Source organism: Acipenser ruthenus, chromosome 19 (assembly GCF_902713425.1).
Source record: "Acipenser ruthenus chromosome 19, fAciRut3.2 maternal haplotype, whole genome shotgun sequence".
Classification (NCBI taxonomy): Eukaryota; Metazoa; Chordata; class Actinopteri; order Acipenseriformes; family Acipenseridae; genus Acipenser; species Acipenser ruthenus.
In genome coordinates this window covers 1,694,748-1,717,051 of record NC_081207.1, presented here as the reverse complement: position 1 = coordinate 1,717,051, position 22,304 = coordinate 1,694,748, and the positions used below count along the sequence as shown (strand labels likewise).

Genomic DNA, 22,304 nt, shown 5'->3' with positions numbered 1-22,304 from the left:
AGAATGTTATCGCCTGACCGAATAACGCAGCTAACAAACATTGAAGGATCCAGCCAATTGAAATATGCGTCACAAAATGTTTTTTTTCATTTGGAGAATGCTTTATTGATTGGATTCCAGGAATGGGCTGCTTTATCTCAGTTCCTCATCAAGGTTACACACATTAACTTTTATACAGGAAAGAAACGTTGAATCTATTATAAATGGTCAATTTACTCCATTGAAATGAAATAAAAAATATAATTTTTGGCATATGTTACGGGTAGGATGTTTACTACACTAAGCTAGATTATTTTCCCGTATAGCTGTACAGAGCATGTTTTAAGATAGCTGACAATAGACCTAGACCTAGGTTTTCTGGTACAAATTGTTACCAACATGTTTGAGTAAGGCTACTGTGATTTATTTTTTAAATGTTGTGTTACTGCCTGGTTGCAGTGGGGTAGATGTTAAATGGGTTTGAATTCTCTGATGGGAAACGAGGTGGAATAAAATGGATGTTCCCACGTCTGTGAGAGAAGAGAGTGCGCAGAGGCGCTTGCGAGATCACTAATACCCCCGGGGACCAGCGTGGATGGACGCAGACGGAGAAAATCAATACGTGACAGCGAGGTAAAAGCGATCACTGGACCTGGCATCTGCAGCTCCCCCGCACCCTGTGGTGAGTTTAAGAGTTCTGGGTCCTTGCTGAGCTTCGACCCGTGCGGCTGATGTCGTGCCAGGATACCACAGAACTCACAAGCTCTAAAGTTAGTCAAACTGTTTTCTGTGACTCCACATACCTGTTATTAATGTAATAGAGCAACATCGGGTATCTCTTTTGAATCAGTAGTTTGTATCAGATGATCATGACACAACATTAAAATCAGTTATACTCTTATAACTATTGTTATATTTTAATAAGAACATTCTTTTTAAAAAGTGCTGTAAAATGGATACAAGCTGCCTCTCTGACCTCGTGGGGTGCACATCGGGTTGTATCGTACAGCATATTAATATTATATATATATTAAACAGATACATTCAAAATATAATCAACAGTATTACAATAACAATGCAGTATGTATAATATACACACATTATTATTATTATTATTATTATTATTTTATTATTATTATTATTATTATTATTATTATTATTATTATATTATTATTATTGGAGTAATGGTAGTAGTAATAGTAGTCCTATTTAACTGACTGAACGTAGCCGCATAACGCACTCCTAAAGTCGCATCCCTCTCTCCCTGTGACTCCCTGCAGCTGTGCACAATGCGAGGATCCGCTGCGAGCCATGAGGCACCAGATGGTCCCAGTGCTTGGTCCCGGGTCGGTTCTCAAAGGCCTGCAGACAGTGCTGATTGGAGCATGTGTCAGGCAGCACAGTGCGGACACATTGTCAAATCGCCCATGGAAAAAATCTCGATTCCACGCTTCGCATTTTTTTCTTCTTCAGAAACACACCTCCCCAAAACAGCCAGCGGGGAGAGAAAACAAACTAATGTTATGCATTTGAAATATAGAAAAGAGGTAGTGCACAGAGAAAAGCAATTATTTGAGGGGCACTTCACAGCAGTCGGTGGTGCGGGCGGTGAAAGAGGAGGCGCGGCCACGCAGTCAACCGGTCAGAGATGATAATAGGAATTCAATGGGGCAGCTATTCAGGAACCATCGATCATTTCTAATTCGCTTTGTAATGCAACAATAATTTGAATCTATCACCTTTTTGTTATATAGGTTCAACAAGAAAGACGGGAGACAATGGAGATTTATTTTGGGGAACTGTCGGCATTGCTACACATAGGAAAAGTTCAACAAGTATATTAGGTCTCAGAAACAGAAAACTATATATATAGATATTATTTTCTATTATTTTCTGAATAGGATTAACATATTAAAAAATAAACTTCTAGAGAATACTGTTTTATTTTGCATGGATGTAAAATCCCTGTACCCCAGTGCCCCCAGACATGAAACTTTAGAGGCATGTTAAAAAGCACTGGATAACAGAAAAGATAAGAACATAATACCGACAGAAGAGATATAAAATATGATCAGGATAGTTTTAGGAAATAGTTATTTTACATTTGGAAATAAATGTTTCATGCAGAATGATGGCACAGCAAAAGGCTCAAAGTTAGGTGTGCATTTTGCAAGCACATATATGGGTAAATGGGAGGATGTGTTGTTGGGTAAAGTATACAAGAAACCTTTAGAATACAGAAGATACGTGGATGACATTTTCAGAATATGGACACATGGAGAGGAATCTCTTTTCCAATTTCATGAATTAGAAAATAATATCCATCCTAATATTTTGTTAGATCTATGGTGATTATTGAGAAAGAATTGAGAAAAGGTGACAAACTCAACAAAACTACTTGAGTATAATAAAAGGAAAAGGAGGTTAAAAGAGTACCATTAATAATTACATATTCTAAATTATTACCCAACATTTCAAACATAAATAGTTTGGAAGCATTTACGCATACTTCATAATTCCGAGAAAATGGAAAATATATTTCCAAAAGCGTCGATTGTGGCTTTTAGAAGGGATGCAAGTTTAGCTGATGTTTTGGTACATAGCAGACATAAACGGATTGTAGACCCATTACAGGACATTCAAACCTGTAAGAGCACATGTAAGGTATGCAAATACATTCCTGCAGATAAAACTGAAATCAGGAATAGAGAAAAAACATACTCAATCTTACAAAATCCCTCATGCAAAACTAGCAACCTTGTTTATGGCATATTTTGCCAAAAATGTAATAAAATTCAATATGTAGGAGAGACAGGTACAACATTATACAAACGCATACAGAATCACCTATCAAACATAAGAAATACACAAGTAAATGAACCAGTGTTTCAGCACTTTACAAAGAACAAGCAGAACAGGAATGACCTAAAATTAGGAGTTTTAGAAAAAGTTCAATTAGACAGCGTACAATACAGAAGACTAAAAGAAAATAAATGGATAAATAAACTCAGTACCAGGATGCCTGAAGGTTTAAATAGAAAGGAATAGTCGATCATTACATCATCACCTACAGTATGTGGTGAATGACGTCACAATCACATTAACAGATCTAAATAGAAGTAAATGAGTGTAGTTGCCACGACAACCAAAGCCTATCAGTACCTCCACGGTTTGTTTTCAAACACACTTTCCCTTGACAGAGGTATGGAAACATACTGAAACGTTGGTAAGTTGGCTCTTTTGAGCAAAAATACCAAACAGACTGGTCAGCATTACCCCGGTAATCTCAGCCCTCACTATGTAATGCGATGGAACATTGTACTTCCTTACACATCCATGTCTAACCGGCTGTGGTTATTGGTGATGGATCCGGATTGGTGTTTTCAATGATCCAGACCAGGTTTTGCAGACGTCTCTTTCATAGAGGCTTCACCGCCACCGACTCTGAGATACTCGTGCAACGTAACCGGCAGCGAGTGTATCTGTGAGCTTCTTGCAATTTGACTGGAGCCCAACGCGTTGTATGTATTTAGTTTACTATACAATAGCTAACGTGCATTTATCAGCGGTATAGAAATCACTACCGTTAAGCTAGAGAAGTTCATTAATGCGTTTTCCTTAATTGCTGATTTGCGTAGTTTTTCTGTGGCAGCTGTTCCTATGAAACCCCGAACAACACAGTGGCTAAACTTTGTGTTGTGTGTGATAGCACTGCTGGAGAGCTTGCTAACACAATGCACAGCTGACCACTGCAACTGGAGAGGAAGGTACGAAAACACAACACGTTGCATGCATAATTACATTGCTGTGGCGGTATTATTATTATTATTATTATTATTATTATTATTATTATTATTATTATTAACGCAAAGTGTGCTTTCTGATGTGAAATTCTAGAAACGTTCTGTTTGGAACTTAAGCAGACCCTTCTTCTTGGTCCGTCTTTCTGCACCTATGCCCAAAAGTCGTTTGTTTGTTTCTGTTTGCAACATAGCGGGCTTAGCCGTGAAGCCCATTCCGGGACGGTCCAGCAGGTCCGTCTGAGGTGCACGGAGGGTTCTGTGGAGTGGATGTACCCGACCCAGGCACTGCGAGTCATCCTGGAACCCAACCTGTCCAGTGCGCGGCACACCACGGTCTGCATCAAGCCTTTCCGCAGCTTCAGCGGCGCAAACATCTACGTGGAGCGCGCCGGGGAGCTGGACCTTCTGGTGAACGAGCAGGCGGGCCGGCGGGAGCGGGTGTACTGTTTCAGGGCGGACAGCCCCCAGCACGCCGCCGTCTTCCTGCAGGCTAGCCCCCAGCAAGACATCAGCCGCCGCACCGTGGGCTTTCAGTACGAGCTTCTGAGCAACCACAGCTGGACGCCCGACTTCCACAGAGTGGCTGAGATAGAAGGTGAGGAGGGAGCAATGCATGCCAGATGCTGTCTGTGGTTCTGTGACTGATAGGCGACTTCCAGGTCTACAGTTTCTGTGTTATTACATTCGTTTGTCCATTCGCGTTGCCCCCCAAAAATGTGGCCAAATATCTGACTCGGAATGTGATGTTTCGGAGGGTGATTTCATTGATTCAAAATACAAGACAGACATGACAATATCAAAATGAAATCACTTTTTTCTTTTTTCTTTTTTTTTTTTTTTTAAATACAACAGTCTTCATAAATTACAGCTAACTGGGGGGAAAAAAATAATCTAAAACACATTTAGCTACTTTGGCCTCAATTCCTCTCTGCAGACATCTCCTTGGAAATGCAACAACACGTTTTCATCTTGTCACTTTTTGTGTTGCCTCAAAGCGCTGTATGTGTGCCGAACACAAAACTATACTGTTCTAAAAACACAGCCCCCAACAGCTGTAATCAAAATAAGAAAGCAAATTCACTCTTAGTTCTTGTATTTTATGATGCTGAGTTACACTAAAACACATTCTTGTTTGTAACTTCAAGGGCAGGATTAATCTTTCGTTCTACTCGGTGATTTCAATCCAGTGCTTTGCCCTTTCGGTATTGCTTTTTATATTCTCCTGTGTATCAGTGAACTCTATCAAGTTTTCAACAGTAAATATCAATAGTCGAGCCTAAACCTAACTCTTTCCTTATTTCTCCCTACAGCTGTCTGTCGGCCCTGTAACAACACAGAGCTTCTCATGGCTATCTGCAGCAGTGACTTCGGTAAGCTAGTGACAGTCTCACCATCACGTTAGATGAATATGTTACAAGTATGCAATCTGGTATGAAACAGCGTTTCCACAATTACTTAAAAATCCTGTGTGCTCGTGTTTCACTTTAACACATTTATGACATGTTAACCTTTGACATCAGTAGAGCAAATACACTTTTTTTTCTTCTTTTTTTTCGCCCGCGTCTTAAAAAGCTAATTAATGCAATAAAGGCCATTGTGCTGTGAATAGAGCCATCAGTTCCCAGACGGCTGCTCTCCCCTCCACACAGCCTGTCCGACCAGGGACTAACAGATGTGGGGGCCTGGGCTGCACAATGGGGGGGCATTGAGGCTGAAAACACCCACAGAGCTCAAGGAACAGGGCTTTGAACTGACTCTATTTATGGCCTGACTTCTCTGCCCTGAGCTCACAAATCGCTATCATTGACTTTTTGATTAGAGAAAATAGCTGGCTAATGAAAGTGTAAATGACACTGGGGAGTGAATGGGGGGCTTTATGAGCCCGTGCACGAAGGGGGTCCCCCAGCAAGAGGGCTCCTGCTTCCAGCATCCAGCATCCAGCACCCGACCCACTTTCAGCAACAAGAACAAGTGCATTAGAGCTCGTCAATAGACAAAAAACTGAAGACCCAAGCACAAAGAACGAGGCAGGAAAAGCCATCAGCACACAGACATCTGTTCTGCTAAACGGGCTGTTCTTCTGCAGAGAAATTGAATTACTCCTGAGGAAGTTTACTGACTTCTTTTCAATTTGGGATTCCTTCCTTTTTTTATGTTGAATACTGGTATAATGTGATAATGGTCGAGTTAAAAGAACTTGCTTTCCAGTCGCAAAGTTCTGAACAAGACTGAGAGCAAAGGAACACAGTTAATAATAATAAGCTGGATTGCTCTGACCCTCCCTAGCCCAACATTGCAACCCCCTTATAATAGTAAGGCTTTCATTTCTCAGTTCATGTCAAATAACTTCAATTTAAGAGCAGCATACTCGATACAACAGTTGCAGTGCTTGTCATATCAGTGTAATTTATGTTTTATGATTTTGATTTGAAACTAGGTGAAAAAGAGGGCATGGTTTTTCTACATGCTGAGGTCCTCCCAGTATTATGTCTTACCAAAGGTTCAATCACAAAGGAAACTCTTTAACATTAGAAACATCGACTGAGCCCATTAAATAACACTACTGCTCCGTTCCTGTATGGTCACAATAAAGGGTTAACCTTAGGGAAAGGCAGTACATAATACCTTTGTTGGCAGTGAAGTCTGTAACAGTACTGCTGGCTGACTGTTCTGTGCTGAAACTATTTGAAAGTCTGCCGTCAGTTCATTTCCAGGTTTCTTACTTCCCTTTTCCACGCCTCCTCTCTTGCAGTTGTGAGGGGGTTCATCAGGGCTGTGTCTCACGAGCTGGATCAGCAGGTGTCCCAGGTGGAGGTGGGAGGGGCACGGCTCTACAGGCAGAAGAACACTGCGTTCCAGCAGGACCAGGGCAGCGGGCGCTGGGGGGGGCGGATCAGGACTCCGCTGCGGTGCCAGGCGAAGCAGGGGGAGGGTGACTTCCTCTTCACTGGCACTGAGCACTTCGGGGAAGCGTGGCTCGGCTGTGCCCCCAGGTACAAGGACTTTGTGAGCGTGTACAGAGCAGCTAGAGAGACCAGGGCCAATCCATGTGAGTTTCCACTGGACTGAGCCGAACCGTGCAGGGGACACCTGCACCAGATCCACACAGGACAGGACTTCTTTTAAAATGCCCTCAGCAGGACTGCACTTTCCTTTTTTACTTACTGTTTTTTAAAGATTAGCATTGAAAAAAAAGTGTAGAAATGATCAAAGTTAAAGCACTGGGGTTGTATGAAAAATGCATTCTGCAGGAATGGAAATAAGACTCCCACTGCATAGCGGTTTCGCTATGAGTTTAATAAGACACACCTGAGCTTGGTAACTATACACTGTGGCTAACGGAGCTTGTAGTAAAACCTGGAATGGGTGAAACTGCAGTGCAAAAGGGGTCTTATTTCCATCCCTGATTCTGTGCAATATTTCAGTTAAACAGAGGGTTTTGTAATTGCATTTGTTTTATGACAATGTGGCATACCACTATACTACCACTGCAGTTCTGTCTGTAGGAGGGATGCACTGTGCACCCACACATGTGTCTGTATATTATTACAATGCTGTCAACTTGCTTGATAAATGATTGGTACATTGCAGTTCTTTGTGTTTACCACGTTCTGATGCTTAAATAATACTGCCTCATGATCTACGACCTTGCTTTTAAAGGCTATACTCAGATATACGCGTTATCTGTGTATGTACGTTGTGTTTATATATGATTTTATATTAATTTTCGCACACAGGGTTTATCCGATGAATGATTTAGCATTGTTGAAAGTGAGGCAGGATTGTTTTTTAAATGGTAACCTGAAATGGTCTTCTGCAGGGATGAAGGGGTCTTCGATACCCTGGTTTCACATTGCTTGATAAAGGAAGGCTTCAGAATCGAGCAACGTGAAAAAGGAGCGCTGTGTAATTCATTTAGATTGTGAGTAACTTGCCATTTCTAAGCCAGGTACACCAGTGCGCTTTATTATCTGTTAAGTGTCAAATGTTCCAGCAACACAAAAAACAGCATATTAAATAGGAACAGATTTTTTGTAAAATGTTGCACTATGAACAAATGTTAAAACTTGAGCCGTAGATGATGTTAAGCTGTGATTTGTATTTTTTTTTTCTCTGTACTGGTAGAACAGCACTAACAACAATTCTGGAGCTGTGTTATTCTCTTAATATTTATTGCCATGTATTGTTCTGAAATTTAGCAATGTTCAAAGTCATTGTGCCCTTTTTAAATAGTTTTGCGTATTGTAATAATGCATTGCACTGGGTATTATTCTTAAACAACAACTGTAAAAACAGTTAATAGATGGAATCCAAAGCTGTCCCTTCACCTTAAGAAAGGGAACATTCCTGTGTGCGCTGCATTGTGAAATCCACTGGTCAGATCCCTTTCTGTTTCACCTGTCGTTCTGTACCTGTGCCACTCCTCCTCACTGGGGCGTGGCAGAGCCTCGCTCTGGAGAGTGGAGTTAGTGTTCGGTAAACCTTGTACTGAACGTGCAGAAAAAAGAAAAAAATACTAACTTTGGGATCAGATAGAAAACATGTTAAATCATTCAATGTGACATTTTCTTTTTAAATAAAGACATTTCATTTTGGAGATGAGATCAGTTTCTATATGAGGAGTGGCTAGAACCTGCAGTAACATCCTTTATGAATACAGATTCATATTTGTATTTGATATACTTGAATGGGTAGTAACACTGACAATGTGTTTAGTGCAGCAACTGGCAGCAGTGAAATCAGCTGTCTCAATGCCAGTAAAAATTCTAGTGGTTGTAACATCTGCCCTTCTAGATAACCCATTAGCAGGGTCGTGTCCATCTGTGTGTCTTAGTATAAACCCCTTGTATCCTTATAACTGGGATGACTAAACAAAGTGTTGCTAGCAGTCTGCAGAAAGATAAGTGTAAAACAGACCTTCAATAAACCTTTTAGAATGAATCATGATGCATGACTGTTCTGTGGCTAGTTTGTATTCAAATCAAAAGTTTAAGTCAAATCAAGCAAATACTAAATAAGGGGGGGGGGGTGACCTCTGCTTGCTTATTCTCCCAATTAAGAAAAGTAACAAGGTGTTAAGTGCTGCAGGTGGGCAAGTGGGGCAATTAAGAGAATTGGTTTGGAGAACAAAGACAATCTTGGGGGGAGCAAGTTTTTGAGTTTGAGGGAACTGTTTAGACCACACTTTTCTGAATGAACTAGAGCTCGCAATGGTTCAGTTAACCTGTTAAATACACGACTGTTTGGACTCAACACTGTATGAGGACTGTGTACTTTACTGAAGAAGAGGGTTTCTGTTCAAGTGAAGGAGCTGGACTGCACTTGGTAAGACTCTTCTTTTTATTCTACAGAGCTGGATTCACTTTGGGATGTGCAGGCCATTCTCAAGAGGATATGTAAAGTATAGGGAGCTCGGGTCTCTAATACATGTAAACACATCAACTACGCAAGTTACATTCAATTGATAACAGACTCCTTTCACCTCTATACTTTTGGATGGATTTATGTGTTGGTTGGGATTATGTTTTGTAGTTTATTTTTGTTTTTCTTTATTTTTGATTGATTTTTAAACTTAAACAGGTTAATGTTGCTTCTGAGGCACGTAATAAGAGAAAGACATTTTGGTGTGGTTTCATTTGCAGCTAATAAGTTTGATTCTGAAATGCTTGTCTGTGAACCCTCCTGCTCTGGAGGGATCACTGGTTCATTCAGTTACAGAGTGTAGCTTGGAACTCGGGTTTTGGGAGACTAAAAATAAAATGGAACGAGGAACTAGCTGTTAGAGACTCTCCGAGAGGGATCGTTCCAGTACGATGCTGCTGTCTTGTCTGGTGATGTCTTAACAGTGGTGAGACAGACAGGGCAGAGATTGTTTAAAGTCAGTGAACTGTTTAAAACACTCACTGGAGGAGAAGGCTGCTGCAAAAGACTTAACTTCTTAAAACATTTGACAGAATTAAGACTCTACAAATGCCTAAAGCTTAATTTTATTGGGTACTGTGTTTTTGGTTTATTAACTGTTACTAGCTTGGTTATCATTTGATAATTTTCAGGTAGTCATTAAGTGGACTGGTTTAAATCTGAAGTTGGAGGTATTTTGTGATTGGTAAGTTTGTATGCTTTCATTAAGATCACATTCTAACAAACAGTGATTCTATTAAGCAGTTTTCACTGCGTATTTGCAAGATGATGAGAATGCAGGGATTTAAAAATAAAAATAGGATTAACGAGAGGGGTGTTTCTTTCCCCCTCAATGTGTGTCACAAATGCTTATGGATCTGTTAATAAAAGTGTTCAGTGTTTTATTCCCTGCCATTATGAAGACATGTACACATTTTCAGATCTACCCTACAAGCTGTTTTAAGAAACAAACACCCACCCAAACAAGAACACATATAAAACAGTGTGTGCTTTTGGAATGTGCAAGTGGTGTTAAAGATGAAAGCCAAGAGTTGCAAAAGTGTTTGCCATGCAAAAATAATGAGATTATCATTATACATCTATACAGAAATGTTTTTGGTGTTGAGAACTGAAATGCATTTAAACTGAGGCATTATGTTGTATTACAGGACCTTGCACAATTTATCATTAACAATTAAGCTTGACTTTCCTTAAGCACTGTTATGTTCTTCTGCTAACTTGTATTAATGTTTGCTCAGTCTAAATCACTATAAAAAAGGGGGGTATCTATATATTTTTATTAGCACAGTGGACTAAAGTTTATAAAAAGCTGCCAGCTAGCAAAGCTACCCATGCATTTGTGTCTTATTTTTTTTTCCCCCAATGGGGCGGCTCACATAATGGTCGATATTTTATGCAAATAGAATTGCTGCACCGTAAAATGACATACGAATGTGTCTATCATAGAAAGTGCAATAAAGAGGTTGAATAAACCCATTATCCCGGGACGCTGCAGCACCTTACCATGGCCTGGGAAACGCAGTGCTGACAGATGTGCCTGGGTTCACCCCGCGCCCATGTACGCCACAAGAACACAGGAGCCTCCAATGCAGCACAATCAACTGACTTTCAAAAGAACACGCTTCTACTTGGCTGAGCGCGATTCACAAATTGATGTCTTGAACTTTTTATTGGGACTAAATAGCTGCCAATGAAAGTGTAAATGACTTTGGATTGAATAGCTGCCACACAATGAGCAGTCCATGACAAGCTTCTCCTCGACATAATGATTATTGTGGCAGTAGCAGTCACCCTGTCATAGACAAGTGAGCTCATGAATCATTAAAGACGAGTTCACTGGAGGATATGCACTGAGGTACAAAGAGAGGGGTCTGTCTGTGTGTCTGTGTGTGTGTGTGTGCTTCGTTTTTCACACAGGAGACACTGATGTCTCATGCTGAAGTCTTGTATAGAAACTCGACTCTGATGCAAGGTAAATTATTTGAGTGAAAAAAAAAACACGTCTCAATTTTAGTTATCAAACAAGAGCAGCAACATACGTGTGTGTGTGTGTGTTTGTTTTCTTCTTAAATACTGGATTTGAATACCAGTCAGTTTTTTCTTGGGTTCTTTTGAAGTTTGGCTTTGCTCTGGCATTCTGTCTGACAAATGAGTTTCCATTACACTCTGCAACCTTTCAAAAAACAGATCTGCTCTGTGCATGGGAACACAGGACCAAGTAAACCACAACCATGAGGTACAAACAAGTCCATGACAATAATGCCTTTAACAGATTTTTATTGAGCTGATTAAACACTGAATGACATATCTTATTTCTTTTAACCTTTGCACCTTGCATACTTTCACTGATAATCTAATGCAATGCATTCAGTTACTCGCAGATCAGTGTTTTATTTAAATACGGTAAGCCTTCTCTGAAATCGGAGGGATTGGTCTGGACTGAGCTGTTAAAGTTACGTTTCGTTGACTGAGAATCAAAAAGGAATACCTACTGTAAATGCCGTTTTGTACTGGTATATAGAAATACTAAAAGAAATTGAACAAAATCAATGAGAAATGTTTCGACTAGAAGTCTTCGATGGAAGACATTGAAAAAGACTTAGTCAAAATGTCTGTTAATTAATTTATTAACTTTCTTTTAGTATTTTAAAATTCAGCACAAGGTGAGTGTTTTAATAGCATATGAAGAATTGTAGAATTATCTAAAGCAAAGGGTGAACACAATTTAGAAATATATATACTTGTGTTAATGCACATACAACAGATCGACTTCATTTTAAATAATAGAATACAACTTATTTGGGACCAAGGTGTCCCTTCAGATCTTTGACCATGACCTTCCAGTGAAGATCAGGTGCCACTGACAGGTACTTCTGCATAAGCTTACTGTCTTAAGCTACTAATATCAAAATAAAACACAAAAGAACAATAGATCTGCTTTCCAACCTGTCACTTATAATCCAGGTCTATAGTACATCAATGCAGTGATACAATCCTATTTCAATCACAACACACATCTCGCACACAACATATGGCATGATTAAAAAAAATAATAAGTAAATACAAATATACTGTGTATGGCTATTTTGCTGTCACTTGCCATGATCATTTTTAAGACTGCTTTTGTATTCCTTACCCTCACACAGGGCTGCCACTGTCTTAAACTGTCTACCACCCTGAAGCTACCCCACGTTTATAAGCAATAGATCCCGCGCACGTCCTGTGGCCTCTGCCTAAACAATCTAAATGAACGTCCGACACACTGCGCAGTGAACTTCCAGGGCAACTCTACAACCAAGCCTTTCCAAACTTGTATAAGGGATCACAAACCAAGAAAACTCTGCACTATCTACACTGATTCAAACAGAATCACCAGACCCACTCCCGACTCAAGCGAACTTGCAAGTTATCTTTATTTTTTTTGGTTTGCATCCAGTTAGGGTTTATCTTTTGTTCTCAAAACATGCATGCATATCAACAATTATTTTAATATGTATGACTTTGATAAACGCAGGTGAACCCATTGTCATTGTCCTCATTTGGAACATTTTATCTACCAGTTTTAATTTTCTCCAACTATATTGTCGGGCTGTGTTCGAAGGTTCATTCGCTAGCCAGGAATTTGAAGAGGGGGGGTACCTATAACAGTTGAAGTGCTATGGTAGAATATGTTTGAAACATACAAAATATATGCTAACACTAATAATTTCAATTTAAAAATCTGAGCACCGTCTGCCCCTCCCCCCTCCAACTCGTGTTATCCAGAGGCAATCCTTAAATTTCTTCATTCGCCATCTCGACAGCAAAGCGATGTACAGCGTAAGCTGTATTGAAAGAAATGTCTCAAAACCCCTCTGCTGTTTGGGATTTTTTTGTTAAATGCCCAGACGACCAAAAAAAAAGTTGAATGCAAACTGTGCAAGCGGCTGTTGATGTATCATCGAGGCACAACCAATCTCTGAGGTCACTTGACAAGCGTAAGTTTTATTATTATTATGATTAGTAGTAGTACTCGTAGTAGTAAAATGTGACTGTGACTGTTTGGAACAGTGACTGTTAAATTAAGTTAGTTTTGCCTCGGTCCGCTGCAGTTAGTGCTGCTGCAATGCAAGCTTACTCGCAAGCAGTATCAATTACGTGTAAATAAACAATGTGTATTTTTATTTAAATTATAAAAACTACATGTGAATGTTTTATTCCATTTATATGGATTACATGTAAAGTAATAGGATTTTCAATCCAATACAAGCAAGTGGCTATGATGATGTCACCAGTAAATTATGCAAATTAGTACCATCGAAGGTTCGAACCTTCCTTCGGTCAAGTGTTCAGAACCTTCGAAGTTCAAAATGTACCCTTCGTTGCAGCCCTACTATATTGTCATAACTTACTGTATCAAACTACATAAATTCAGCTTGTGTTCTGATTTTTTTTTTTCTTGTTTTTTCAAAGAGAAATGCATTTGGATTAAGCTGTTTAAGATGCCGAGCTGCGTGCATGTGCAGCGCCCTGGCAGTATGAACGTGTGTTAGGCAGTCGGCTTGCACAGAGACACTGCGGTGCCGCTGGAGAAGAGCCAGAAGGCCGGATAGACGGCCTCTGGAAAGTGGCATGAGAAGGTGTGAATGGGGTACACTCTGTCTGAGATGCTGTAGAAGGTGAGGGAGCCCCCGTCGCAATCCAGGAGCACCCCGACTCTGCTGGAGCTGGGGTTCTCCAGGACTGTCTCACGCTGGTCGTGCCAGGCGGACAGCTTCACGTTGAACCACTCGATGCACCACGACTCCTTGTTCCTCCCCAGCTTGCTGGTCGGCCCCTTGCGCTCGATGCTGCCGGAGGCCACGCCGATGGCGCAGAAGTTGCTGCTGGTCATCTTCACCTCCCAGTAGTGGCGCCCCCTGGAGAATCCTTTGGAGCACAGAACCTGGGAGCAGACTGTGAATCTCGCTGGGCTGTCCGGGTACGTCATCAGCTCATCGGAGACTGATGCTTTGGTGAAATTGTCTGAGATGACGATTCTTTTGTGTGCGGTTCTGGCATCCAGTGTAAGGACAAAAGCATCTAAAACAGAAACAAAGAATCGGTACCAGGGTTGGGGTCAATTTCCTTTTTTAAAATCTGTTCCCATTTCCAATTCCCTTTCAATGAATTCCAACTGATCAAAATTGCAATTGGCAGTATTTTATTAACAGTGCCAACAAGTTCCTTAAATTGAAGTCACGGTTAGTCAATTAAATTGGCTTCAAGTGAAAGCAGTTGAACAATCACAACAATGATTGTGTCTGTAAAATAACAATTCCAATTCCTTCGAAGGACTTGGGAATTGATTTAAAAAAGGAATTGGAATTGAAAAACCCTGATCAGTACTGAATAAAATGCGGAACCGTGCCAACTCTGTCTAGTGCGAGTCATTAAGGATGTCCGACACACCCCTTTCAGTTTGTCAATAAGCCCACAGCTTTCCTTCCCCAACACACTCGTTGCCACACCATTTCACTCGCTCCCTTTGGAGTGAACACTGTATTTATGATCACTTTATTGCACTATTTATATTGTGTAATTGACTTTGCATGAAAAAAGCATTACCACTGCCACCACCTACATACTGTTGAAGTGTCTGCTATTTACTTAAATCAAAGACATACTGCATCCTAAGGCAATCCTATGCACCAGGGGTGGGCAATTCCGGTCCTGCAGGGCCTCTGTCCCTCCTGGTGTTTGTTCCCACTGACCAATTAAGCTTCTAATAAGCACTAAATTGGTCCAATTAAGTAATTTAGGGTACAGGTGAAACAAAAACTGGGAGGGACAGCGGCCCTCCAGGACCAGAATTTCCCACTCCTGCTACACACCTTCCCACAAACCACATCACATCCCGCCCCTATACATTATTACTGTGACCTCCCTGTTCTTTCTTAATACATTCTCTGTACAAGACCATTGTGGACTGACGGGACATCATCAGTTCAAACTCACATTGCAGAAGATCCTGTCTATTTTTCACTTCTGTAGGATTGAATGGTTTGTCGATCTTTGACACAAAATCTGTAAATAAAAAAAAATAATTAAAAGGAGTTTGTTTGTTTAGCGTGGCTGAAAACAGAAGTTTGCATATCACCCTGATTAGAGATGAATGACTTAGAAATTCAATAAGAAAGTTGTGTGCTTGCAATCAGCAAGCGGTCGCATTGTCTCTCTAGAGCAGGGGTGTGTGACCATGGTCCTGGAGGGCCACGCCACTCCATGTTTAACAGATAAAAAACAGATAACGAACTACGTCAGGGCCTGGATGCAGGTTTTAATTGACTCAATTAAACAATTCAGAACAGGGTTGGAACAAAGACCAGGTGTGGGAAGGACAACTTTGCCTACCCCTGCTCTAGAGCGAGTTCTCAATCAAGCTGTCTTCTACTGACACATTGGTTATTTACTAAGCACATTTTTAAACGTTCATGCGTTACTTTGAGATGTGTGTCGATAGTAATATGCTCCCTGTTGTTTTATTCGCTCAACCCACCCAATCATCAGCTTCCACAATTGCATTGAACTAAAGGTGAATTAAGTTAATGAAATTAGATCAGATACGAATGGTAAAAACAGCAGAGAGCAGCTGACACTACCTCCCAGAAGGCTATTTCCACTAAACAGTGGAACAGGTACAGAAACAGGCAGTGGCTGTGGATTTTCTGAGGGGGGGGGAGAAAAAAAAAGGTTGGAGTTAATTGTACCACTGTTTGTATTTTTAGTAAGAATTATCTGTAGTCTTGATCTAGCAGCTTCACTATCTAAAGCCATTGTGGACCGATGGGACATCATTAGTTCACTCACTTTGCTGAAGATCGTGCCTATTTTTCACTTCTGTAGGATTGATTGGTTTGACGAACTTTGACATATAATCTGGAAATAAAAACAATTTAAAAAGGAGTTTGGTTAACAGTGTGTAATTTCCTACCCCTGTTTAGTTTCAATTCTGTTTTTATCACAGATTTTTAGCCTCGTTAACCCTTTGCGGTCCTATGTCGGACCTGGTCTGACATTGCAATTTTCCTTTTCCGGTCCAATGTCGGACCCTGTCCGACATCATCAAAAAGACGCAGAAAACAGGTCTCTAGTCGTTTTTTCTCCGGAAAAAGCCAAGAAAACCACTCAATGGCCGAGTGAGACGGATAGGAGCTGAGAGTAGCCGAGAAACAAAAGGGGGCATCTCTCATGAATACAGATAGCCCCGGCACCACATAGATAACACGGACATAAACAAACAAGATAGCTGCTTTGCATCCAGCGCTCAAAGAATATCACAGACATTTGCAGAGCTTTTTTTAGATGTTATAGTAATAAAATAATGACTTGGATCGCATTATTGAGGAGTTTGGTGATAAAACGAGTGATCAGGAGATGATTTATCAGTATGCACTATTATGAAGAGGTATGTGAAAAATACAGCGAACAAGAGGTGGGGCGGGGCTGGAGCTGCAGTACTGAGTGTCCTGTTGATATGCAGTGCCTTTTAAAAAATTTTTACTGTGGGGGGGAAAAAAAAAAAATTAAACACGTCTAAAACAAACTGCGTGTGTGGAAATAAATTGGACCTGATGCGCCTGAGACACGCTGAATAAATGGACCGCTAAGGGTTAAGGGTATGTTTGTTTTAGACAAGGTGTGGCTGACACAGAAGTTTGCATATCACCCTGATCAGAGATGAATGACTTAGAAATTCAATAAAAGAGTTGTGTGCTTGCAATCAGCAAGCGGTCACATTGTCTCTCTAGAGCAGGGGTGTGTGACCATGGTCCTGGAGGGCCACGCCACTCCATGTTTAACAGATAAATGCAGGTTTTAATTGACTCAATTAAACAATTCAGAACAGGGTTGGAACAAAGACCAGGTGTGGGAAGAACAACTTTGCCTACCCCTGCTCTAGAGCGAGTTCTCAATCAAGATGTCTTCTATTGACACATTGGTGATTAACTAAGCACATTAGTTTTGTTTTAAAATTGTTTTGCTATGTTTTTAAACGTTCATTCGTTACTTTGAGATGTGTGTCCATAGTAAAATGCTCCCAGAAGGCTATTTCCACTAAACAGTGGAACAGGTACAGAAACAACAGGCAGTGGTTGAGGATTTTCTGAGGGGGGGGGAGTGGGGGAGAAAAAAGAAGTTTGGAGTTAACTGTACCACTGTTTGCATTTTTAAATAAGGATTATCTGTAGTCTTGATCCAGCAGTTTCACTGTCTAAAGCTGATTTTAAATTTTTTAACTGGGCTTGTACAAGCTCTCTCGTTACAAAAGTTGCATAAACTGCGACAGTAATACAGACTTACTATTTTTAGGCAGATCCTTGAGCTTTGGTGGTTTGGGAGATTTACCTGGAACAGTAAAAGTTAAATCAGCTAGAAGGTACTTTTATACCTGCTGCATCATGTCATACTTCCCCAGCGCAAGCCTTAAAGGCGTCTAAATTAAAGGTGCTTCTCTCTCTTCAAAAACAGGAGAAGAAAACTAAAAAAGTACAAAATGCAAGCAATTTAAAACTACACGGTTGCTTCAAGTTAGCGTTGCGTCACAGCGTTGTGCTTGCTTCTAAACTTCCAGGACTGTTTGCACTGAAAACCCAGAGCGTTTGAGACGTGACTTACTGCGGTTCTTGCTCCTCTCCCTTGGCTTCTTTGTGGGGGTGTTGTCCCCAGCTACAACAGAAGTCTGATCTATGCCTAAACACGAAGAGAAGCAGCATTGAGGGTCTTTCCTCCGAAATGTGTACTGTTATGCACTGTTTGTGTTCACCTGTCTGACCGTCACGCTGCACTGTGAACACAGCAACTGGCTCATCTTCTTTCCACTTTTATCACAGACTCTTAACTTTAGACCTTTCAGATTTCCTTTGGGGTCTAACTGATGATTTTTATACAAATTGCAATTTAAGTCTGATACAAAGACGCTTTTCTTTGGTAAAGCGTTTCTATGACGAAGTCTGTCACGTGATTTTTGTTAATCTTACCAATGATATAATTATCTTTGTCGATATTTTGTAACCAATATGGTGCTTCTCAAAGTTTACTACTTTTTGATGCCTACTCTATTGTTTGTCATGCTTGTACTACACTTTGCTACACTATAACCAGTACCACTACCAATAACAAAAGCAAAATACAGCTTTAATACTGTATGCCTCCAACTGTTTTACTTTTGCTTCATAAAACAGGCCACTCATCTTTACAATAAAAGCTGTCTGAAATTATTTTGCAGATGGATTTGCAGGCATGCAGTAAATAAAACATGACTTACTGCTGTCAGATTTTTCTTTTCCCTTTTCCACCGTTTTGACTGGTGCTGGAATTTATTTTAAGACACAGAAAAATAATAATGAGACTCATTTGTCTTCCATACAATTTCTAGGTGTTGCATAACATAAGCATGTAAACCAGGTAAGAAGTCTACTACGAAAATAAACAAATTAGACCCCCTTTTAAGACTCAGGCTTGCGTTGTAGAAATGTTATTGAGACAAGTTTAATAATCAGGTCCTAAGGTGAAAGGAATTTAGTAACAAAATGATGGGGGGGAATAAAAATCCCAGAACGAGGAATATCTACCATGCCGATTTATATACTCAGAGTTTATAATAAAACAACATGCTCATCATAGTAGCCACGTCAATGAAACTTTAGGGCATGTAGATTTGCAGATTTATTTATGTGCTCTAAAGGTGAGATCTGGTGAAGTCAGGTACACACACGTTAATATTTGTGTTATACAAACCTGCATTCAGCATTTGGACTCTCTCCTCCACTGGCAGGCTCAATACGTCTGTGAGGTATTTCTTGAGAGACGTGGCACTTGAGTTGTACATTTTCAGTTGCTTTGAATTCATGTTGATTCCAGGAGCATGAGTAAATGTCGGCAATTGTGGAAACTCTACTGTGCACTGAAAGAGATCAAAGGAAAATATATATTACATGAATTCAAATGCAGTCATTTCTTCCATATTTTTTAAAATAAATCTAAAGCTGCTGTTTTAATAGGCTGTGAATATATACATTTTAGTGTCTGGTAAAATGACTACTGTTTAAGGAAGAAAGTACAACTTTTATTAAATGAACTACAGAATATTTCAGATCAGATATACATTTCACATTGCGGCGCGCATGCTGGTGCAGAGTTTACCTGCAGAAGTGTGATTCGCTGCCCCTGAGCCAGCACGCTTTCAATCTGGTCTTTGCAGCTGCTCATCTCCTCAATGTTTTTTGTAATTTTGTGCATGAGGCTCTGGATCCGGGCTTGGGCACTTTGCTCTTCTGTATCCACCAGGTTCATTGCCTCCCTCTCGTCCTTTTCGATGAGGTCTTTCATCACGCGGTACTCCGCCTCAAGTGCAGCCTTTCTGTTCGCCGCTGAATCCTAGCGGGAAATAACACAATGAAACGGGTGTGGAAGCAAAGCGTTATCCAGGGGTCCAGCAAACATTATTCTAGTATTTTCAGCCACTTTTACTAATCAAAAATAAATATGAGTTATATACTGTCCTATGCATCTGTGATTACTGCTTGGTAGAACAAATAGAGTAAACATGTTGACGTGCGTACCTTTGTTACTTTTTAGTGTAACTGTAATTAAATTGCAATTACTGCAGCATAATTGTGACTGTGACTGAACAAAATATCATTGTAGTTACAGCAAATAATGCTACTGTAATGGTAATTAGAACTGACCGCAGATCTGAAACACTCCATCTGTTCTATGGTGAATTCTACGGCTGAATTTTGACTTTTCAGGTATAATCATTTTGCAAGTACATCAATGAAAGCTCTTGCAGAAGCGTTTGTCTGAAGTTTTTCAGTTTTTCCTTGCTTCGTATTAAACTTCATGTTGGTGCAGGCTGAAATGTGGCGGTGTACTCACTCTCAGAGACGACTGCTCTCCCTTCATCTCAAAAATTACATTCTTTGTTTTCTCAATCTGTCCTCTCAGCGTAACCACTTTTTCTTTCAATTTTTTCTGTGGAAAGAAACCCTGTGCGTTAGGAAGCATTCCCTTTGTCTAGTAAGCACTAGAGAAAGTATTTTCTGCACATTGCTCAGATATAAACTGTGGCAAACCAAGCGCTTGCAAGGTGAAGTTCACTAACTGTTCTTTCAAATATACACACATGTATTTACTGTATTGGCATTCTTTCACTTCAAGTTTCTTTTAACATTTCAAAGTATACTTAAAGACACTGAAAATCTTGTCAAAACGTTTGCCATATTGAACTTAAACATATTCTTAAGTATCTCCTTCAGTCACTGTGTGTATAACTGTATCATGTTAAGTTTCCTATCTATGTATCTATTTTATAATGCACATTGCAAGCTACAAAAACTTACTTCCTTCTCGGCTATCTCGCCATCAAGCGAAGCAAACCGACAGGTTAAGTGTGAGTGCAGGCAAGCCCCACAGATGCACTTGTTGTGATCCTTGCAGTAAAACTCGAGCGTTTTGTGATGCTCTTTGCAGATGTGCTGCTGCAGGTCAGGCAGGGGTTCGGTCAGCTGGTGACCCTGAAAGACGGGGTTCTCGTGGTGCGGTCTGAGGTGGGAGTCGCAGTAGGAGACCATGCAGGTCAGACAAGTCTTCGAGGCTTTGTTGACCATACAGGTGTCGCAGAAGATTACAGTCGAATCCAAAACCGCTCCCTTCGTTTCGTCCTGGCTCTTGTCTTTCAGAGACTTGCTGACGGTGGCGACCACAGTGGCCAGCACGGTGTTTTTGTGCAGGGTGGGTTTGGCGTAGAACTGGTGCCTGCATTGAGGGCAGCTGTAGCCAATCGCGAGGTCGTCCTTCCAGGTGAGCTCTAGGCAGCTCAGGCAGAAGTTGTGTCCGCACGGCGTGGTCACCGGGTTGTTGAAAATGCTCAAGCAGATGGAACAGGTCAGTTCTTCCTCCAGACTGCTCAAAGACGACGGTTCGACCGCCATCTTGTCTGCCCTGTACTGAACAATAATGGCGAAGCAAATGTGAAACTTTGAAAACGAAACTTAACTCCAGTCGTGTTTATGATACTCTGTATCCTTGAATAGGTGCGTTTTAATCACACAAGCACAACTCCATCACCCGTAACTCATAATAGAATGTTATTACTATTATTATTATGATGATGTCTGTTTTTATTATATATTTTAAAAGTTACGCGTCATCATTAGTTGTATGTGTCCAATACAGCTCCATCTAGACTAGTTCACGGTACAGCACCCAGATAAGGCAGCCAGCTCTCATAGTAAGATTATTTGAATTTCTGAAACGCAATTTGAACATCCTGCATAGTAGTGGCAGTACAAATTTATCTGAATTTCTGGCCTCTTCCGAACTGTTTTCATTAAACATTACTTAATTTAAACGCACAAGGACTGCGGAGAACAGAAAAGGCGTATCATTGTAACCATTCTATAAACTAATTTACGTTTTCCGTCTCGTAAAAACAAACACAAAAAGAACACAAATTCCAGTTAGTAGGTTCGTTCTTTCAGATATTATTATTATTATTATTATTATTATTATTTATTTAAACGTTATTTGGACACTACAGCGTATCAGATTCTGACTTCCGTGTGTTAAAAAATACCTTGCATAATGTTCCAAACTTGTAATACAAAATGACTGCTGTTTTTACATACCCCAATTTTCAATGCGTGATAATAGTCTCCGTTTCCCCTCTGCGGTGCAGAAATGCAATTCCTCCAGGCTGACAGGGAGTTATGAAGTTCTGCTGTATGTACACCTCACTTCATTCTAATGGCCGTATTGTACCGGAAGCGTAGTCGTGGTTATGCACCTAGAACGCCACACACCCGAAAATAATGGCGCCAAGATTAAGAGCTTTAAAAATATAAACGTGTTAGAAAATGAATACAACCTAACTCGCTTAAACTTCTGTGTTTGATTAATTTCTAGTTGTGTTGCTTTTGCTCCAGAAAGACAGTTAAAGGCTTTAAACACGCCCCCAATCTGTATGATAATTTCTATGTCCCATGCGATAAAATAATGCATTATGCTTACACAACTTCTTATCTATAGGAGTTACCAGCTAAAACGGCAAAGACTAAACACACCTGAACGTTACTTGGA

At 40.4% G+C, this 22,304-nt stretch overlaps 2 protein-coding genes and 1 long non-coding RNA gene across 14 annotated transcripts; 2 read left to right on the top strand and 1 right to left on the bottom strand.

Moving 5' to 3' along the window:
• The first annotated feature begins 3,195 nt into the window (after positions 1 to 3,195).
• LOC117424563 (meteorin-like protein) lies at positions 3,196 to 8,386 on the top strand. 2 transcript variants are annotated; one of them, XM_034041005.3, is made up of 5 exons: positions 3,196 to 3,500; positions 3,618 to 3,746; positions 3,974 to 4,377; positions 5,093 to 5,152; positions 6,535 to 8,386. In XM_034041005.3, the coding sequence occupies exons 2-5, from the start codon at positions 3,640 to 3,642 to the stop codon at positions 6,849 to 6,851; spliced, it is 888 nt and encodes a 295-aa protein (XP_033896896.3). In that variant the 5' UTR covers positions 3,196 to 3,500; positions 3,618 to 3,639; the 3' UTR covers positions 6,852 to 8,386. The 2 variants fall into 2 exon arrangements, with proteins under 2 accessions (XP_033896896.3, XP_034784290.2); XM_034928399.2 differs by having other exon boundaries at positions 3,201 to 3,746.
• Positions 8,387 to 8,852: 466 nt separating this feature from the next.
• Positions 8,853 to 13,737, top strand: LOC131698733 (uncharacterized). The gene is made up of 3 exons (XR_009307740.1): positions 8,853 to 9,107; positions 9,836 to 9,888; positions 13,656 to 13,737. It is a non-coding gene; the product is annotated as an uncharacterized LOC131698733 (long non-coding RNA).
• On the bottom strand, positions 11,464 to 22,262 carry LOC117424591 (E3 ubiquitin/ISG15 ligase TRIM25-like). 11 transcript variants are annotated; one of them, XM_034041082.3, is made up of 13 exons: positions 21,854 to 22,262; positions 20,567 to 21,172; positions 20,103 to 20,198; positions 19,368 to 19,601; positions 18,963 to 19,128; positions 18,490 to 18,534; positions 17,841 to 17,915; positions 17,526 to 17,570; positions 17,233 to 17,328; positions 16,032 to 16,100; positions 15,824 to 15,889; positions 15,180 to 15,248; positions 11,464 to 14,264 (listed from the first exon to the last, which is right to left on the bottom strand). In XM_034041082.3, exons 2-13 carry the CDS (start codon positions 21,155 to 21,157, stop codon positions 13,732 to 13,734), a joined length of 2,085 nt encoding a protein of 694 aa, XP_033896973.2. In that variant the 5' UTR covers positions 21,158 to 21,172; positions 21,854 to 22,262; the 3' UTR covers positions 11,464 to 13,731. The 11 variants fall into 11 exon arrangements, with proteins under 11 accessions (XP_033896973.2, XP_033896974.2, XP_033896975.2 ...); XM_034041083.3 differs by having other exon boundaries at positions 20,567 to 21,167; XM_034041084.3 differs by lacking the exon at positions 15,824 to 15,889.
• Between the last annotated feature and the right edge of the window lie 42 nt (positions 22,263 to 22,304).

What these genes read in the sequence shown, in the direction of transcription:
- LOC117424563 (XM_034041005.3), top strand. Translation starts at nt 3,640, where the DNA reads ATGAAACCCCGAACAACACAGTGGCTAAACTTTGTGTTGTGTGTGATA. An exon ending in CACTGCAACTGGAGAGGAAG is followed by an intron (nt 3,747 to 3,973) that starts GTACGAAAACAC and finishes TTTGCAACATAG; the next exon opens with CGGGCTTAGCCGTGAAGCCC. An exon ending in CAGAGTGGCTGAGATAGAAG is followed by an intron (nt 4,378 to 5,092) that starts GTGAGGAGGGAG and finishes TTCTCCCTACAG; the next exon opens with CTGTCTGTCGGCCCTGTAAC.
- LOC117424591 (XM_034041082.3), bottom strand. Translation starts at nt 21,157, where the DNA reads ATGGCGGTCGAACCGTCGTCTTTGAGCAGTCTGGAGGAAGAACTGACC. An exon ending in AAAAGAAAAATCTGACAGCA is followed by an intron (nt 17,916 to 18,489) that starts GTAAGTCATGTT and finishes CTTCGTGTTTAG; the next exon opens with GCATAGATCAGACTTCTGTT. An exon ending in TGGAAATAGCCTTCTGGGAG is followed by an intron (nt 15,249 to 15,823) that starts GTAGTGTCAGCT and finishes TTTTATTTACAG; the next exon opens with ATTTTGTGTCAAAGATCGAC.